The sequence below is a fragment of the Dendrobates tinctorius genome, unplaced genomic scaffold (genome assembly GCF_039654945.1).
Source record: "Dendrobates tinctorius isolate UK_male_01 unplaced genomic scaffold, ASM3965494v1 ptg000219l, whole genome shotgun sequence".
Taxonomy (NCBI): Eukaryota; Metazoa; Chordata; class Amphibia; order Anura; family Dendrobatidae; genus Dendrobates; species Dendrobates tinctorius.
The window spans coordinates 4,389,547-4,409,980 of record NW_027361886.1 but is presented as its reverse complement, the minus strand read 5'-3'; the positions used below and the strand labels follow the sequence as shown (position 1 = coordinate 4,409,980).

Here is a 20,434-nt window from a genome sequence, read left to right as displayed (position 1 = left end):
CCCTAGCCCTAACCTTAACCCTAACCCTAGCCCTAACCCTAGACCTAACCCTAGACCTAACCCTAGACCTAACCCTAGACCTAGCCTCTAGCCTGCCTACCTGCTTTTTTTTTCTTTACTTTTTTTTTATTTTTGTGTTTTTTATTTTTTGTATTTTTGACTCATAGTAACGCCACTTCTCCTCTGATCTCACACTGGCAGATGATCAGAGGAGAAGCAGCGTTACTATGTGACAAGATCGCTGCCCGGCACATAGTAACGCCACTTCTCCTCTGATCTCACACTGACAGATGAGCAGAGGTGAAGCGGCGTTACTGTGTGACAAGATCGCTGCCTGACACAGCTGTGCCAGGCAGCGATCAGCTGTGCCAGGCAGCGATCTAGTCACACTGTAACGCTGCTTCACCTCTGCTCATCTGTCAGCATGAGCTCAGAGGAGAAGTCGCGTTATAATGAGGGAGATCGCCGGGAAACAAGCAGCTTTCCCAGCGAGCTCTCTCATTGGCTGCTGTGACGTGACGTCATCAGGACCTGAACCAATCAGGTCTCGATGACGTCGGGGGTCCCAGCATGCATTGTGCACCGGGATCCCCGCATTATAAGGTATGAGGGGGTCCCGGGGGGCACAAAACCGCCGACAGTAGATAAACGTCGGCGCTGCACAAAGCCCAGCAAGCGCCAACGTTTATCTACTGTGGGCGGTCGCGAAGAGGTTAAAGTTCCATTCAGGTGCTGACAGATGTGGGGTGGAGGCAGGCTCGCACTGGCCATAGGATAACAGGGGAATGCCCTGGTGGGGCCCCTGTGCAGATCTGGGCCCCCAAACCCATTTTATGGACAGTACTTGGCATAATTCACTTGATTCACTCTGTACAGAAAAAAAGCAGCATCTCATCATTCATTAACCAAACTACCAAAGTAGAGGACCATGTAACCAGCCCTGTAAATCAGCTTTCCCATGAACAGTGATATTCAATTGGAGGAGATCGATGGACAGGTCTGGTTACATGCTCCTCTACCAGATGCCATTCTGTATATCAGAAACTCTGTGCAGCCTGTGAGGAAACAACCACTAATAATTGGACAGTGCTTCATAAAGGAGACTCTGTAATGCTTATATGTTAAAATAAAAATATAATAGCCCTTTTTTGAAGATGGGCATTCATGTGAAGTCCAGTAGAAGCCTTTGCTAGTGCTTTTTTATTTAGTGATGGAGTGGTGCTACTAATGCAAGATCCCAGCACCTAATATTACTGTATATTTACCAGCCGCCTTCTTCAGCTCTTTGTGGCGCTGCTCAGCGCCCGCACCGCCACCTTGGGACTGCAACTTCTAACTGACCGGAAGTAATGGTAATAAGCTCTCAATGCAAGTCTATGAGAGCCAGAACAAGGCCAGAATGAGGCTCATATAGACTTGTATTGAAAAGTGACCTCTGGCTCACCCAGCAAATACTGGAGCGAAACGGCAGGTCACAAACTGCTGGAGACTGACCGATAAAAAGGTGAAGATGGTGGCTGTTGAGTATAAGACTAGGGTCAGGGAATTTACATTACTAGCACCACTTCAGAGCTGCAATGAAAAACGCTGGAGTGGTGCTTTAAGTTTATGGCTCTTGATATTGTTAGACTTTAACATAGAGGTTGCTTTAAACAGGTTTTTTGCATAGAAAAAAATTGTGTGCCTATTATATTTATTGTGGGTGGAAGAGAGAAACCTAAGGTGGTTAAAGAAAGGCGTTTTACAGTAGAGAAGCTAGAGCAAGGTGGTAAGAAGCTTAGACGCTCCGTGCATATAGATGTATTATTAAGTACAATATTTAAACAGCATGCTATCAGCTCATAAAGTATACCGCCGATGACACAGAAAAGTGACTGTGCATAATTGTGTTCTTTATAAACCACTTGCACAGTAGACTCGAAATAGCAACAGGCGCTGGATGTGGTCTCTGCACGTATACCTCGTACCATGACTGGTTTGTTGTACTTTCTAAGGGTACGTACCCATTTGCGAGAAAAACGGATAAAAATCGGATTGCACTCTGACCAATGTTATTCCATAGGTGACATCTCATCTGTGATTTTTTTTTTCCCAGCTGAAACCAGTTTGAGAAAAAAAAAAATCGCAGCATGCTGCGTATCTCGGACAAGACTTGCCAATGCAAGTCAATGGGTGCAAGAAAAAAAATCGCCCAGCTTTCGCACCATGTGTATGCCATCCATTTTTTACAGATACCTTACCATTCTGTGGCATAGGACACTGTAAATGGTCCTCTAAATGATTGTAGAATAATAGCTCCAGAGGAAAAAAACGCATTGCATACAGATTGTATACCCATGTTCCGTTTAAAAAAATCGCATGCCACTTGCATTGTACTTGTATGACACTCGCATGATACTTGCATGGAACTTTTCCGTTTTTTCGGTCCTGATATCAGAACGTTTTTTTTTTTTCTCACATATGGGTATGAGCCCTAAAAGTAGACTCAGCAATGCACACATGCAACAGCTTATTGCCATATTTTTACCAGCAGCTGTTTGGTATTCTATATGCAAATCTTTAGGACCTAGCTCTAATCCCTTCCCTTATGGCCGCAGGCCAATGTTAGGTCTTAGAAATGGCCTGGCATTCCTCAGTGACATCATATCCCAGTGTCTTTTAACACCCACTTGGACCCACTCCTGTGTCTAGGAACTGATACTGGAATGCATTCATATACTGCTTGTTTACAGTTTGCTACCATTCAGCATATTCTATTGCATTTATCTTTGCAAACTCCTGTGATTTCTGCAAACCTCACACTTGCAGGTTAACCCTCTGCTTGGTACTTGTTTGTTAACCAATCGTCTGCAGTAAGCATTATGAATTGATATTTAGCGACTATCTATTATGCCAAATTCATCTTTTCAAACTCCTGTGACTTCCACAAACTCTCATATGTGCTGGTTGTTTTCTGTTGCATTGAGAACTGTTATTAGGCACTATTCTTATGAAGCTAACATCTGCTGTGGACCCTGCAACTTACATCTCTATACTTCTTCAGACATATCCCTATGCAGCTGTTGAGTTCGGGTCAGTAGATCCGCAACTGGTCTGGAAAGCACAGTACTTGGACCGTGATATGCATATGTCAGAATTGACCTTATTTTTACTTACTTGAATAGGGCAAAGATGCAATATCAAGCACAGATGTTACTAAAATGATGTCACTCCCTTCAATTTTCTGGCTTTAAGTGGTCTAAGGGGTAAGGTTTCTCCTTGTGGAAAGTGACAAGCCAGGTCTGACCTTCCAGTATGAGGAGACTTAAATGCCTTGCATGCTTCTCTGGGAAATGAAATATGCAAATTGTCTCTTAAGAGAGGAAGACGACTTAAACTTTAGTGCCAATTGTTGGAAGTAGCATTCCTACAAGTCAATGTTGACCCTTTAACTAGCCTTGCAATATGACTTAGGATAAAAGCCAAACCAGAATTCCAATTTGCAGACATGGTGCTTCGAGGTATTGCCCCTCATCAGTGCAAAGTGTGAGATCTGATTTGGCTAGGTGAGAGGCTTAGTCTGGGATCTAAGGGGTAAGATTTCTTCTTGTGGAGAGTGACAAGCCAGGTCTACTTTATGGGGAAAACTGGACCTAAAACTTTCATGAAAATAAAATTTAAAACCAATCAGCACAGGATGTTGCCCATAGAAATGTAATCATGATAAAAGATGATTATTTACTTCAAATACTGTAAAATTTTCCACTTTCAGAATCATGATACTATACAAATGCAAAAAATAGACTCAGAATATGTATTATTCAACATTCTGTACATTTTATTCTTAAAGATGTTTCTAACATGTCAAATATTTCTCTAGGTGTTAACTGGCTAAATAATGTAGTAAAATAACTCAACATAAAGAAACAATAAGACAGGTAGGTTAAATTAATTTGAAAAATAAATTAAAGGAGGAATGAAAGAGGAAAGAAAGGAAGGAAGAAAACAGGTATATGTGAACATGTGCATTAGAACAGATGATTGTGAGAATGTGTAGTAGTAAGTTTTCACCCTCTCTTGATGTGTAGGGAGATGTGCTAACAGCGGATATTTTGATTAAATACTTGAGGTACCAGAATGACCTAAAGACATGCTGCGCATCCTATCTATCTAATCTAATACTGTAGATACCAGTGCTAAAGTAAGAAGAGGCTGCTCAAATTGTGGTGTACCATATCTTTTTAATTTAATTCTGGAGATTCCAGGGGTGTTGAGATAAAGAGACCTCTCAAACTAATGTTCAGCCATGTCTTTTGAACTAATACAAGAGATACCAGGGTTGCTTGGGTAAATAGTGGCCACTCACATTAAGCCCCCGTTACACACTGCGATGTCGCTAGCAATATCGCTGTAAAGTCACCGATTTTGTGACGTTGCAGCGATATTGCTAGCGATATCGCTATGTGTGATACTTACCTCCGACCGGCTCCCCCGCTGGTTATCGCTGATCGCGCGAGAAGCTGCTGGACCATTTCTCGTCGTCAGCTTCCTGCGGCGCTTCCTGCTGTGACGACGAGCGACGCGTGGAGCCGGGTGGGAGGATGCAGGATCGCCGCGTCTGACAGGTAAGTAGCGACCCCCGTCCCCAGCGATGTCGCTGGTGAGATCTGACTGAGTGGCAGCTCACTAGCGACCACCTAGCGATTCACCAGCGATCCTGACAGCGTCATATCGCTGGTCGGGATCGCTGGTGAGTCGCTAGGTGTAACGGTACCCTTACTGTCCACCATGTCGTTATGAACACATTATTAGAGATATCAGGGTAAGAAGATGCTGCTTGCACTGCTTCCCATTCTGTTTATCTGTTCCACTTTTGGAGATACCGGAGTACTGATGAAATAAGAGACTGCTGTCCACTTTTTTTTATCTAGAGTGCCCACTATGTTCCAGAGACCAGTGTGGGAGCATTGCTATGTTCAGCTGTGACAATTTCCCCTTTTTGTGCGCACTCCCACACTGTTCCTCAGAACACAGTGGGCGACGCATGCGCAGTTTGAGAGTATCACTTGCCGATAGATGCTACTGCACATGCGTCGCCACTGCCACCATTTTGTTGAAGCAAAATTTTTGTTAGGACCGGAATATCAAATGAACAGGCGTAGTATATAAAATAGGAGGCAGGTAACTGGAGGTTCAATGACCTGTCATATAAGCCCAGAATGATGATGATGAGGCAAGAACACCAAAAAAAGATCCACCCACAAACCTGTCCAGGAGCACGTACATCTCATAACTCAAAACTGCAAACACAGATTAAACAAGAACCACAAGATGGATTTCTTCACCCCATGTATCATTTTTATCAGTGTAACAACACCTAACAATGCCTGTTTTCTTAGCAAAGTCCTGGTGACGGGTTCGCTTTAGGTATGTCTCCATATTTTGTCTCCCGTTATCGACCCCGCTTGTTACCCACTCCATTTGACTTCTCCATCCTTGACTCCAGCTTTGCTCTGTGAACCTGTGATGCCTGCCTCGACCTCGGACCATCTGACTATGTGTTTGTCTCGCCCTCCCATACCTCGTTCCCGTGCCTCTCACTCTATGGTCTCGGGAACTATCATGAAGTGGTACCTTGTATCTACCAACAGCCTACTCTCACCATCAGAGGCTCTATTGAAGACTTGGTAGACACTTAGTCATGCCCCTCCAGGGTAAACTTTGCCCGTGACACAGTGGGTCCACACCCACCAGCGTTACAGCTACATTCATCAGTAATACTTCTAAATTCTCTAGTGACTTCATGCCTAGATTTTGGGCTTTCATCGATTAGAATTCAGTCTTGAACTGGACCATGAAAGTAACAGATGATACTTTTGGCAAGGCCCAGGCTCTGGTATGAAAATGGACCACAAAGGTGCAGCAGAAGAAATAAAATTTGTAGCTGACTTTGCAGTTACTCATTTGCCTCTAATATGGCATCTGGCAAACATTATATTTCAGAAGTCCACTGTGCACCACTGTTACTAATACATACAAAATTGTTTGAATATGTAGGTGGGGTATCATGTACCTAGTGGGACTTATTCATCAAAGTATTTTGAAATTTTTCGGCCAAGAGAAACACCAGAAGCAACATCATGTGCATTTTTTTAATGGCAGAAACTCTGTACAGGTTACCCCTTTTTGATGAATCTGATGCACACTGCATTGTTCTCTGTTGGACTTACCCTGCAAGTAAAAGTTTTTTATTTCTCACCCTCAATACTTGTTCTTTTCAATAGAAAGTTCTAGTTCTCCAAAATATGATTAAAATACAATGCTCGGAACAACATTAGTCTACCTGCATGTATATTGAAAATTCCAATCAGAATCTAAGCTCCTATATTATGTCATTTGTATAAAATAATGATTTTAGGAATCATAATATTATGTGGTATACCAGTACCCAGTGGAGCCATATCCAACTGTATTCATTTGCCACTGTCAGATCCCAATCCTAGCAATTGAAAAAGAAATGCTCTACATGAGTATTCTCGGCTTCATTAGAATGTGATCTCCGATGTAGCGAAGCTTATTGTGGGAAACTGTAATTTGGGCCTGTCAAATCATTTTATGCAGGGTGATAGCAGCAGCTCAGCATTTCCCAACTAGAAGTGGAATTGTCTTGCAAAAATCTTTATAATTATGGGTATTTAATTGGCATTGGGATCAATAATACATCTTAAATACCAGGAACTGTGAAATGGCAGACTTGACCCATTATACATACAGGGCATTTTTTTTCTTATTCTACATATTTTCATCCGTTTAAAAATATACTTTCTTTTCACAGCAATTACCAATGACTTTCCAAAATAGATTTATTTGCGCCCCTGATGAGGCTGTTTCCCAAACTGTGCAGCTGATGATCAGTATCTCTGCAGCTGGTAATTACAATCTGCACATGGGATCTGTACTTGTCATATTATTGCCAAGAACCGACTTCTGTCATGTACGGATTAACTCCCTCATAACTGGATGCAAACCGCGCACAATGCTACCGCACACAGAGAGTCCTCCATTAAAGCTGGGCAGATGTCGCAGACGGCAGGATTTACCGTATATACTCGAGTATAAGCCGACCCGAGTATAAGCCGACTCCCCCTAATTTTGCCACAAAAAAACTGGGAAAACTTATTGACTCGAGTATAAGCCTAGGGTGGGAAATGCTCCATAGATTATTCCCCCATATGGTTTCCCCAGAAGAAGCTCCATAGATTGTTCCCCCATATACTGCCCCCATTAGAAGCTCCATAGATTATTCCCCCATATGCTGCCCCCATTAGAAGCTCCATATTGTTCCCCCATATACTGCCCCCATAAGCAGCTCCATAGATTATTCCCCCATATACTGCCCCCATAAGAAGCTCCATAGATTTTTCCCCCATATGCTGCCCTCATAAGACGCTCTATATTGTTCCCCCATATGCTGCCCCCATTAGAAGCTCCATAGATTATTCCCCCATATGCTGCCCCCATTAGAAGCTCCTTAAGATTATTCCCCCATGTGCTGCCGCTGCTGCAGCATGTAAAAATAAAAAAAATGACATACTCACCTCTCCGTCGCTGGGTGTCAGATACTCACCTGTCCTGCGTCCATGGCTGCTCACCGCTATCTGCAACGTCATCAGTCAGTGACGTTCAGACTGCAGGGGGCGCGGCGCGCACTAATCACGTCACCGCGCCCTCTGCTGTCTCAAGTCACTGACCGATGACAGACAGCAGCAAGCAGCCATGGACGCAGGACAGGTGAGTATCGCTATACTTACCCGTCCTGACGCTGTCTCTTGAGCCCCAAACTTCTCCGCGCTCTCTCTTCCTGCGTTCAGCGGTCATGTGATACCGCTCATTAAAACTCATGAATATGCGCATATTCATGAGTTTTAATGAGTGGTAGCACGTGACCACTGAAGGCAGGAACAGAGAGTGCGGAGAAGCTGGGGGCTCAAGAGACAGCGTCAGGACGGGTAAGTATGACCTGACACCCTCGCCCCCTCTCCCCCTCCGACCCCCCGGTGTATATGACTCGAATATAAGCCGAGAGGGGGACTTTCAGCCCAAAAAAACGGGCTGAAAATCTCGGCTTATATTCGAGTATATACCGTAGTCTCTTTTTGCAATGTGAGCATATTATAATGTGCTGCAAAATATAAAACTCACCATTAAACTTGGGATATTATGTTTGTTATTTAAAGGGATTTTCCCACCGCAGACATTTATGGCATATTGTACTAGAAAATAAGATGTGTGGGGGGGTCCTACCAGTCCCACGAATTTGGGCCTGTTTCATCATTTGCGTTGGATACATGACTGCCAAACTCTATAACAGAAAATGCCATGTGGTTTTTAATTTAGTTTTATATTTTGAATAGTTAAATATCTTGGTGATGTTTAGCAATTTTATCCTGTTTTTCTTACCGCAGGAGTATAAACTGTATATTAGATTGATACATAAAGTAAAATCTATGTACGGTAGATATAAAATATCTATATAGATATGCCATTATTACAAGAGCAGATAGAATAACACATGCAATAATTAAATATAAGATACAGTGAAATTTTTCCCGTATTATGAAAGTTTTAATAATTGATTTGAAGTCTCTAAAATGCTACGTTTGAATACAATGAAGCCACATAGTCAAACAGTAGGCAGAGGTACAGAAAATATTCCAAGATTAGAAATGAGAAATACTCGTACTATTAGTGTTAGATCTAAGGGGTAAAAGTGGCTGAATATTAGTAATTTGGAAGTTAAAGGGGTTGTATCATGTTAGCTAATTATTACTAATACACAGAATGGGCGACAACTTGGTGAATGCTAGGAATCATAGCCTTACGATCCCCACTGTTTCTAAGACAGTCTTCTAAGAATCAATCAGAATCCTAGCTGTCAGACCCCCCACAATTGACAAGTTAACATCTATTCTGTGAATAGGTGGAAAGTTAGAACAACTTACATAGCCTTATTGAAAATGGACCTACCTGTTCGTTAGCACTTAGGGCTGCATGTGTGGTCAGAGTTTAAGAGCTGTGTAATACAATCAGCATCTGACTGTATCATCAGCGACCGGCCCTAGCTCCAATTGCTGATGTTTAACCATATACAGTGGCTTGCAAAAGTATTCACCCCATTGGCTTTTTACCTATTTTGTTACATTATATCCTGTGTTTAAATATTTTGTAATCCAATTTGTGTGTGATGCATCAGCACTAAATAGCATGGGCATACTCAGGATCAAAACTAGGAGGGGGGGGGCAAGCCATGGTCATTCAGGTTGCAAAATTTTAGAATGAAAAGATGAATGAAACTGCTCCGTACAGTATAATGAGCTCCATACCTGTATATACATCATCACCAGCCCCAGCCCACTATGCCCAGCACTTGTATATACATCATCACCAGCCCCAGGCCACTAAGCCCAGCACCACCTGTATATACATCATCATCTACCCCAGCCCACTGAGCCCAGCACCACCTGTATATATCATCACCTGCCCCAGCCAACTAAGCCCAGCACCTGTATGTACATCATCACCAGCCCCAGCCCACTGATCCCAGCACCTATATATTTATCACCACCAGCCCCAGCCCACTGAGCCCAGCACCTGTATATATCATCACCAGCCGCAGCCCACTGAGCCTAGCACCTGTATATACATCATCACCAGCCCCAGCCCACTGAGCCCAGCACCTGTATATGCAACATCACCAGCCCCAGCCCACTGAGCCCAGCACCTGTATATACATCATCACCAGCCCACTAAGCCCAGCACCTGTATATATCATCACCAGCCCCAGCCAACTAAGCCCAGCACCTGTATGTACATCATCACCAGCCCCAGCCCACTGATCCCAGCACCTGTATATATCATCACCATCCCCAGCCCACTAAGCCCAGCACCACCTATATATATATCACCACCAGCCCCAGCCCACTGAGCCCAGCACCTGTATATATCATCACCAGCCGCAGCCCACTGAGCCCAGCACCTGTATATACATCATCACCAGCCCCAGCCCACTGAGCCCAGCACCTGTATATACATCATCACCAGCCCCAGCCCACTGAGCCCAGCACCTGTATATACATCATCACCAGCCCACTAAGCCCAGCACCTGTATATATCATCACCAGCCCCAGTTTACTGAGCCCAGCACCTGTATATACATCATCACCAGCCCTAGCCCACTAAGCCCAGCACCTGTATATATCATCACCAGCCCCAGCCCACTGAGCCCAGCACCTGTGTATACATCATCACCAGCCCCAGCCCAGTAAGCCGTAGCCCAGCATCTGTATATACATCATCACCAGCCCCAGCCCACTAAGCCCAGCACCTGTATACATCATCACCAGCCCCAGCCCACTAAACCCAGCACCTGTATATACATCAACACAAGTCCCAGCCCACTAAGCACAGCACCTGTATATACATCATCACCAGCCCCAGCCCACTAAGCCCAGCACCTGTATATATCATCACCAGCCCCAGACCAATGAGCCCAGCACCACCTGTATACATCATGACCAGCCCCAGCCCACTGAGCCCAGCACCACCTGTATATACAGTATATCATCACCAGGTCCAGCCCCAGCCAACTGAGCCCAGCACCACCTGTATATACATCATTACCAGGTTCAGCCCCAGCCCACTGAGTCCAGCACCACCTGTATATACTTCAGCCCAGCCACAGCCAGCCTCCAACCCCTGTATATACATCAGCCCAGCCAGCCCCTCTATATACATCAGCCCAGCCAGCCCCCAGCCGCTGTATATACATCAGCCCAGCCAGCCCCTCTATATACATCAGCCACAGCCAGCCCCCAGTCCCTGATTATACATCAGCCACAGCCAGCCCCCAGCCCCTGTATATACATCAGTCCAGCCACAGCCAGCCCCTGTATATACATCAGCCCAGCCAGCCCCCAGCTACTGTATATACATCAGCCACAGCCAGCCCCAAGCCCCTGTATATACATCAGCCACAGCCAGCCCCCAGCCCCAGTATAAACATCAGCCCAGCCACAGCCAGCCCCCAGCCCCTGTATGTACATCAGCCCAGCTACAGCCAGCCCCTGTATATACATCAGCCCAGCCCAGCCAGCCCCCAGCCACTGTATAAACATCAGCCACAGCCAGCCCCTAGCCCCTGTATATACATCAGCCACAGCCAGCCCCCAGCCCCTGTATAAACATCAGCCACAGCCAGCCCCCAGCCCCTGTATATACATCAGCCCAGCCACAGCCAGCCCCTGTATATACATCAGCCCAGCCAGCCCCCAGCCACTGTATATACATCAGCCACAGCAAGCCCCTAGCCCCTGTATATACATCAGCCACAGCCAGCCCCAGCCCCTGTATAAACATCAGCCCAGCCACAGCCAGCCCCCAGCCCCTGTATATACATCAACCCAGCCACAACCAGCCCCTGTTTATACATCAGCCCATCCACAGCAAGCCCCCAGCCCCTGTATATACATCAACCCAACCAGCACTCACTCACCCAGGCCTGGCGTAATGTCACTGACTGAATAGAATCACAGCGATTGCCTCAGGAGCACGTGGTACTAGGAGCTCCCCTAGATGCCTGACCTGATACGTTCAGCGACGCGCTGCAGCCAGGGGCGGGAGATGGGGAGAGCAGAGCACTCTCTCTGCCCACAAATAACGTCCTGACGTTCAACGTCAGGTGTTCTTAACCCTATGTGCAGGGCACCTGGCCACTGACTCGATGATGCTTCCGCGAGCGCGTGCATCTGTAAAGCCGCCGTGCCTGAAGATTTAAAGGGCCAGAGGCAGGAAAAACTGGTGGCCTCATCATGATACCCCTGTTTCTTGGGGGGGGAGCAGCTGCCCTTCCTGCCCCATGGTGGGTAAGCCCATGTTAAATAGTCTAAGTTGGTGAAGTGAAGCTAGAAAACTATAGGCATCAATTAAATTTATGGGATCAAATAACTAAAAATTGGCATGTGCATATGTATTCACCTCTTTTGCTATGAAACCCCTAGAAATTTCTGGTGTAAGCAATTACCTTCAAAATTCACATGCTTAGTGAAAGGAAGTCCATAGTGTCGCATAATCTATCGGTATAAACACTTTACCTTTTCTGAAAGGCCTCAAAGGCTGCAGCACCATTAAGCTAGAGGTACCACTAACCAAACAACACCATGAAGACCAAAGGGATGCACAAACAAGTCAGGAACAAAATTGTTGGAAAGTACAAATCAAGGTTGTGATCCTAATCTCTGATAATCCCTGGATCACCATCAAATCCATTATCATCAAATGGAAAGAACATGATACCACAGCAAACCTGCTAAGAGAGGGTCGCCCACCAAACTCTCAGCCTGGGCAAAGAAGGCATTAATCAGAGAGGCAGCATAGAGACCAACCGTAACCCTGAAGGAGCTTCAAAGTTCCCAAGCAGAGACTGGAGTATCTGCCCATACAACCACAATAAGCCGTACACTCCATAGTGGTGGCCTTTATGGAAGAGTGGGCATAAAAAAGCCTTTACTTGTAAGGCTCGTTTTGAGTTTACGAAAACACAAAAGGCACACTCTCCAAATGTATGGAGGAAGGTGCTGAGGTGTGAAGATCTGTGGTTGTGGGTTGTGATAATCACATAGGCAGGTTAACGATGCAACTATTTTTTATTCCTTACGTCCATGGTTGCACAACAAATCTAGGTAGAAGGCCAAAATATAATGTCCTCAGTCCACAAGTTCCCAACCTGGTATCGGTAATTCCAATGCCCCCATACCAGGTGATACCCACTGTCTCCCAACTTTTGGTTGGCCCACAGCTTTTGGTATCTCTAGATGTTAGTGTGCAGTCACAGCCTATGTTCCTCCAAACGATGGATCCAGCTCATGGATACCCCTCCAGCCAACAACCGATTTCCAAAGTCTGTAGGCCAACCATCCATGTGCTCCAGGACGTCATCCTCAATCCTTTCCATTCGAAGTCTCTCTCCCAACTGCCTGACTAAACATGTGGCTTCTTTTTCTTCCTCCCCTTACACATTTGTTTGTAGCTTAAAACAATGAAAAATCTTCCATAAGCCCATCACCTAGGACTGCATGTGAGACCTCAGTAGTGATGACTCCCCTGGGTCTACAATCCCCATCCACATCCACACAATGGGCCTAGTGGCTGGAAGAACAATGGAAAAATAACGTTCCTTGATTACTACTCTTGAGTTTGGCCTTGTGTATGTATATGATCTATTCTGCATGTCTTCCTCTGCCTACTGTCATTGAATTTTAACCATACAATGAACACTGTTAAAGATGCAATCTCATTAAAATCTATATCCTATTACTATATTGCAATCATCATTTTATACAGCACTGTTTACTAGAAATTGCTGATTTTGCCTTTCTACCCAGCTAATTCTGTTTTCCATTAGGTCTATGACATCACATGATTAAAAATTGACTATCTGAATCCTTCCATGTAGAAAGAGGAGGTTAATTTTCCCTGTATGACTCAGTCACTGCAAAAGTCCCTGGAAGGGGGAGGAGGGGGCAGCTGGGTCAGGAGGTGAAGAGGGGAATGATAAATGCAGTGACAAGAGACTTCCTGTTTTTACATAAAACAGAAAAGACAAGAATTTACTGGGTAGAAAGACAAAATTGGCAATTGTATGTGTTATATAATATGATTGCAATATATTAAGAGGATAAAAACTTTGCTGAGAGGAGTGCTTCTTTAAAACAAACCCTTCAAACAAAGACTGAATTGCATTTTCATTAATTTTTCCTAAGTGGAATGTTTTTCTATTTCCTAGTAGAACGTATTTAACCCCTTAGTGACAGAGCCAATTTGGTACCTAATGACCAAGCCAATTTTTACAATTCTGACCACTGTCACTTTATGAAGTTATCGCTCTGGAACGCTTCAACAGATCCTACTGATTCGGAGATTGTTTTTTTGTAACATCTTGTATTTCAAATTAGTGGTAAAATTTATTCAATATGACTTGTGTTTATTTATGAAAAAAAAGGAAATTTGGTGAAAATGTAGCAATTTTCAAACTTTTAATTTTTGTGCCCTAAAATCAGAGAGTCACACAAAATAGTTAATAAATAACATTTCTCACATGTCTGCTTCACATCAGCACAATTTTGGAAAAATATTTTTTTTGTTAGGATGTTATAAGGGTTAAAAGTTGACCAGCGATTTCTCATTTTTCCAACAAAATTTGCAAAACCATTTTTTACAGACCACCTCACATTTGAAGTGAGTTTGGGGGGGTCAATATGACAGAAAATACATAAAAATGACACCATTCTAAAAACTGCACCCCTCAAGGTGCACAAAACCTCATTTAAGAAGTTTATTAACCCTTCAGGTGCTTCACGAGAACTAAAGCAATGTGGAAGGAAAAATGAACATTTTACTTTGTCACAAAAAAATTACTTTGGAACCATACTTTTTTATTTTCATATGGGTATCATGACAAAATGGACCACAAAACTTGTTGTGCAAATTCTCCTGAGTACGACGATACCCCGTATGTGGGGGAAAACCACTGTTTGGACCCATAGCAGGGCTCAGAAGGGAGGGAGCACTGTTTGACTTTTTGAACCCAAAATTGTCTGGAATCAATGGCGGGCGCTATGTCACATTTAGAGACCCCCTAATGTACCTAAACAGTGGAAACCCCCAATTCTAACTCCAACCCTAACACAGCCCTAACCCCAACACAGACCTAACCCTAATCCCAACCTTAACCATAACCTGAAATCACAACCCCAACACAACATTCCTAACCCCAACACAACCCTAACCCTAGCCCCAACCCTAACCCTAACCCAACCCTAACCCTATCTATAACACCAACTATAACCACAACCATAACTCTAACCCTAGCCCAACCCTAACCCTAGCTATAACCCCAACCCTAACCTGAGCCCAAACCCTAACCCTAGCCCCAATCCTAACCCTCAGCCCCAACCCTAACCCTAGCTATAACCCCAACTATAAACCCAACCATAACCCTAACCCTAATGGAAAATGGAAATAAATACTTATTTTTTTAATTACTTTTACCTAACTAAGGGTTGATAAAGGGGGTTTGACAGTGATCAAAATGAACCATTAGGAGAAATCGGGTGCTGGCCAGCAGACCTCGGCGCATGCACCTGACATTATTTTCCCGAAAGAAGATGCCCAGAACTGGGAGGACTGGGGAAATCGCATGTATACCGGGGGGCTGGGTGGACCCCATTTATCTCTCTCTGATGTGCTAGATCACATCAGAGGAGAGAGAAATAAATGGGAAATATGACTTTTTCTTTTTTTTTGGTCGCCGTTATTCTGTGAATAATGGCGATCGCAATACTGGGGTCGGTAAAAACCAACCCGAATCATGTTCTCTGGGGTTTCAGCTACCCCCAGTAGCTGAGACACCATAGACATTCTGACGCTGAGGGACGCTATACAATTATTTCTCAGCGCCGTTAAAAGCGGCTCTGAGGAATAAGTATCCTTAACTGCCGCCGTTAAAAGGCGTATCGGTGGTTGTTAAGGGGTTAAAAATGAAAGGAGTATTTCAAATAAAAAAAAGTTAAAGCTTTTGAAAGAGCGAAAGAAAAGAATGAAAGTGTAAAAATGAAAAATTGACGATCCTTAAGGTGTTAAAGGGTATAAGCAAATCTGGTGATTATTTGATAGTAGAAATATTGTCTTTCAGTTTTGTTGCAGTAGTCAGTTGTGAAAAGTTACTACACCATGTGCAACCATATTGATTGTCATATTTTAAACGCCAATATAACTGTGAGTAAAAGCGACATAAATGTTATGTTCTCAGTAATCAATCATTTTTTAATACATACTACAATTTACAGCAATATGAAAGGTTTGCTTGCAAAATGGAATCACTGAATCTGAAAATTTTCCAAATCGGCCAAAAAAAACCCTGAATCTTAACTATTTCAACCAAATGAAGCTTGTACTTGTAACATGAGCTGATTGGCTTTTAGGTTAAGAGCTCTGAATGCTTATTAGATTGACATTGCATTAAAACTGAAACCTTTATTTAATGAGAGAATTGATTGAGATCTAAATAAAACATGTTATGAGCCTGAATTCATCCTAACTTGTTCAACTTTACATACAATTATTCCAGAATAAGATTTTAGTGTTTCATAGAATATAGCTGTTGAAAATCATTATGAAATTTCCATGTTCACCTTGCGTATAGCTAACATACCTATTTCATAAAATGCTGTTCGGACATTATTCCTCCTCTATCTACCATCGTACAAAATTAATAAATAGAAAATAAAATAATACAAACAAATGAGAAAATAATAGCACTTTCAGTGACCGAATCTGAAAAAATCTCAACATGTACTAGTTTCTTCTGTAAATCGGATGACACTCACCCATTCAAGTCTACGGGTACGTGCCATACGTATAACATCTGTTGTTTAAAGATACCTTGCAATTGTTTAATATAAATGGTGTTGTAAATTAGTAATTTCTGTGGCTGTAAAAAATGGATTGTATACAGACCGCACTCAGAAGACAAGTGAGAAAAATAGTGTGAGTTTTCTGGATATAACTGATTATTTTTTTAACGGACGTGTGAAACTACCCTCAAGGCTGACATACTATCTTGAGCACGTGTCTCTCCCTGACTCCTCTCCACTTTCCAAAATAGGAGTCTGTATCATGGATCAACATTGTTTTTTTATTTAAATATAAAGTAAATTATTATAGAGGCATGTTAGAAAATAATATTAGTGGACGTTACTAGGTGCAGGATTTGCCATTACAACTCCTTTGACCCATATGACAATACCAATACTACTAAAGACCATTGGTTGTGGGGGCCCTGTTGGAAATGTTCAAATGTGGCACATGAGTGTCCAGCTACGCCATTATTGATGGAGGTCTATATTTCAGAACTCCTCTGACATCCTAAAAATTTCTTTACCTCATAATATCCTAAACCTCTCTCCTTCAGGAGAACCATCAACAATGCCATAAAATGTGTTATAAAGACGCAAACGTTTTATTACTGGCAAAATAAATAAGGTAAAATCTATGCTCTAGTCAAAAACATATAGGTCAGGAGTATTTCCCTACATATGTTTAAGCAGAAACCATGGCATCTGATGCTAATAGGTTCAACTGTAAAAAAAAAATGTATACAGTTTCTTGTTTTTGCGATGGCTCACTGTATAATAAAAGCGCGGTCCGCACAAATGAAATAAAAGTCATGGTGACATATATGATCCTATTTAAGGCCAATGAGAAGCTATTTTGGCTTCCAATGAGTAAATGAGGGCCTATGGATTCGACATACAGTATGTGCTTGAAGCATAATCATGGAACGTAGGTAATGTAAGTCTTACCTGCAGCACTTGTGGTTGCACTGGTTACAAGAAGAAGCCTAAGAACCAATGCTAGAAGTCTAGAAAAGAAAACAATAATGAATATGATTAGCAAAAACTGTGTATATTTACTAATGCATCAGGAAAAAAATGAGAATGGTTGAGGTCAGACATTTTTAGATTCAATTATCAAAAAAGGCATATTTGTCCAAGTTTTATATAACCTGTAAAAAATTAACATTTACCCGTCTATACATCACAAAACAAATATTATAATGAAGCAGAATATATAACATTCTAAAGTAGGTAAATAACCTTTAACTGCAGTGTGGGTCAGAAAGCAGGAACCTGTGCGGGATAAATGTTTGTCTTTATGCAGCCAACCCAATAAAACCAGCAAGAAGTTGACTGTTCAGTAGCCATACTTTTTAAAGCTATTGTCTAACATTACAACCTCTTTAAATAATTCATTTTTTTCACCCTCTCCCTCCAAAGTCCCCAAACTCCTGGGGTAAGAACCGGGTGGCAAAACAATCAGCAGCAAATGTAAATCTTAAGGGTAAATAGAAAGAAGAGGGAAAGTTCTGCCAACACTGACCATCATTATACATTATTTCAAAGTAAATTCTCTGCATGCGTTGAGTTACATCTCCGTAGAATCTCACTCAGTAGATATAACATTTATTGTAGTACAACAAAATGCTCGACTATAAGTTAGAATGTTGCGTTTATTACATTGCTGATGGCAGGATACAATTTACAGTGCACTAAAAGCAAGACAATGTTTTCAGGAGAAAAAAAATGAAAAAACTTGAATGGGTTGCAGTCATCTGGTACATTGCACCATATATTGAAAAGGAGCTATAGACAGGAGAATAGCAAAATCAATTGTGTAATGCCCGTAGGACCTCTTAGCCCAGGTACATGCAGCTTTATTGTGTCCCTTGGCAGTATTGAACAATTACTGTAATGCAGCTGCGGGACTTGAGAAAGAAAGGGGGAGGGGGAGGTTGGCCATTTCTGGAACCTTTTAGGGGTAAGAGAAGGTTCTTTTTCTCAGAACACTGTGCTCTATAGTATATGAAGCTCTTGAAAATACTTATTTTTTCTTACAGAACATATTTTTGTAAAATACGAGTCTGTGAAGTATTTTACGCCTCTATTCAGCTCATTTTATATTATCTTGGTCACATAAACCAGTGAAAACTATTAATGACAACCAGTACATTGCCATACTTAGGTGTTGTCGACCAGCTTTCAACAGAGGCTGTGCAATGTTATGGAACACAATGGTGGATAGCGCTGTCAATTTATATACTGTGCATGTATCCTCGCATAGCTATCTTAGAAATAAAGTACCCTATGGAAAGGAAAGTTGTAGAGATAGTATAAGTAGATGATAGCAGCGAATGATGTTTTATGCGATGAATTATGAGTGCACGGAACTCATAAGAACCTGGCTGCGCTATCATGCCCTTTATTTATTTATAGGGGTGTAGCTAAAAAAGCACTGCATGGTGGTACAAACACAGCTATGGCACTATGCATGCAAAGATACAATATAAAGTAATACAGTAATAAACATGCAAATCTGTAAAAAAAAAGAAAAACTGTGAAACTGTGAAAAGAGTAAAAGTAAAAGCTAAAAGGATGCTTTATTTCAAAACAATCAGTTCACATTATTTAGCGCACAAGCAGCCATCGGAGCTATGGAACAAGACTGTGCGTAGCCAATGCAGAAAACAGTAGGAGGACATGGGAAGAATGAAATTACAGTATCCATCATGTATAGCTACTAATTGGCTCAGCTTAAATCTGATATTAGATAATAATGTAACTGCATTCTGGTATAAATAATGTAGGCAGGAAAATACTCCAAGGCACTTCCAGCTACACCAAAAGCTTAGACATTCTCCACAGTGATCTCTACTACTAAACCTTTAAACCTTCATAATTTTATATATATATATATATATATATATATATATATATACACTATCGTTCAAAAGTTTAGGGTCACTTTCCTTATTTTTGAAAGAAAAGCACAGTTTTTTTCCAATTGAAGCTAACATTAAATGATTCAGAAATACACTCTATACATTGTTAATGTGTCAAATGACTATTCTAGCTGCAAACGTCTGGTTTGTAATGCAATATCTTCATAGGTGTATAGAGGCCCATTTCCAACAACCATCACTCCAGTGTTCTTATGGTACTTTGTGTTTGCTAACTGTGAAAGAAGGGTAATGGATGGTTAGAATACCCTTGAAAAGCCTTGTGCAAGTATGTTAGCACAGCTGAAAACAGTTTGGCTTATTAGAGAAGCTATAAATGTGACCTTCCTTTGAGCTAGTTGAGAATCAGGAGTATTAAATTTGTTGATTCCATTAAACTCTCAAAATGGCCAGAAAAAAAGAACTTTCACATGAAACTCTACAGTCTATTCTTGTTCATATGTATGAAGGCTATTCCATGCAAGAAATTGTCATGAAACTGAAGACTTCCTACATCGGTGTGTACTACTCCCTACAGAGGAGAGCACAAACAGGCTCTAACCAGAGTAGAAAGAGAAGTGGGAGGCCCCGCTGCACATCTGAGAAACAAGAGAAGTACATTAGAGTCTGCAGTTTGAGAAATCGACACCTCACAGGTCCTCAACCGGCAGCTTCATTAAATAGTACACGCAAAACGCCAGTGTCAACCTCTACAGTGAAGAGGCGACTCTGGGATGCTGGCCTTCAGGGCAGAGTGGCAAAGAAAAAGCCATATCTGAGACTGGCTAATAAAAGGAAAAGATTAATATGGGCAAAACAACACAGACATTGGAGAGAAGAAGATTGGAAAAAGTGTTATGGACAGGACAATGACCCAAAGCACACCTCCAAATTATGCAAGAACTATTTAGGGAAGAAGCAGGCAGCTGGTATTCTATCTGTAATGGAGTTGCCAGCGCAGTCACCAGATCTCAACCCCATTGAGCTGTTGTGGGAGCAGCTTGACTGTATGGTACACAAAAAGTGCCCATCAAGCCAAACCAGCTTGTGGGAGAGGCTTCTGGA

General features: G+C 42.4%; 1 protein-coding gene across 2 annotated transcripts in view; it reads right to left on the bottom strand.

Moving 5' to 3' along the window:
* The window catches only part of NCAN (neurocan), a 491,928-nt gene that overhangs the window by 300,536 nt on the left and 170,958 nt on the right, over positions 1-20,434 (bottom strand). For both annotated transcript variants that reach the window (XM_073555129.1, XM_073555130.1), the window contains exon 2: positions 17,397-17,455. In XM_073555129.1, coding sequence (XP_073411230.1) covers positions 17,397-17,455 — 59 coding nt within the window. The remainder of the gene's footprint in view (positions 1-17,396; positions 17,456-20,434) is intronic.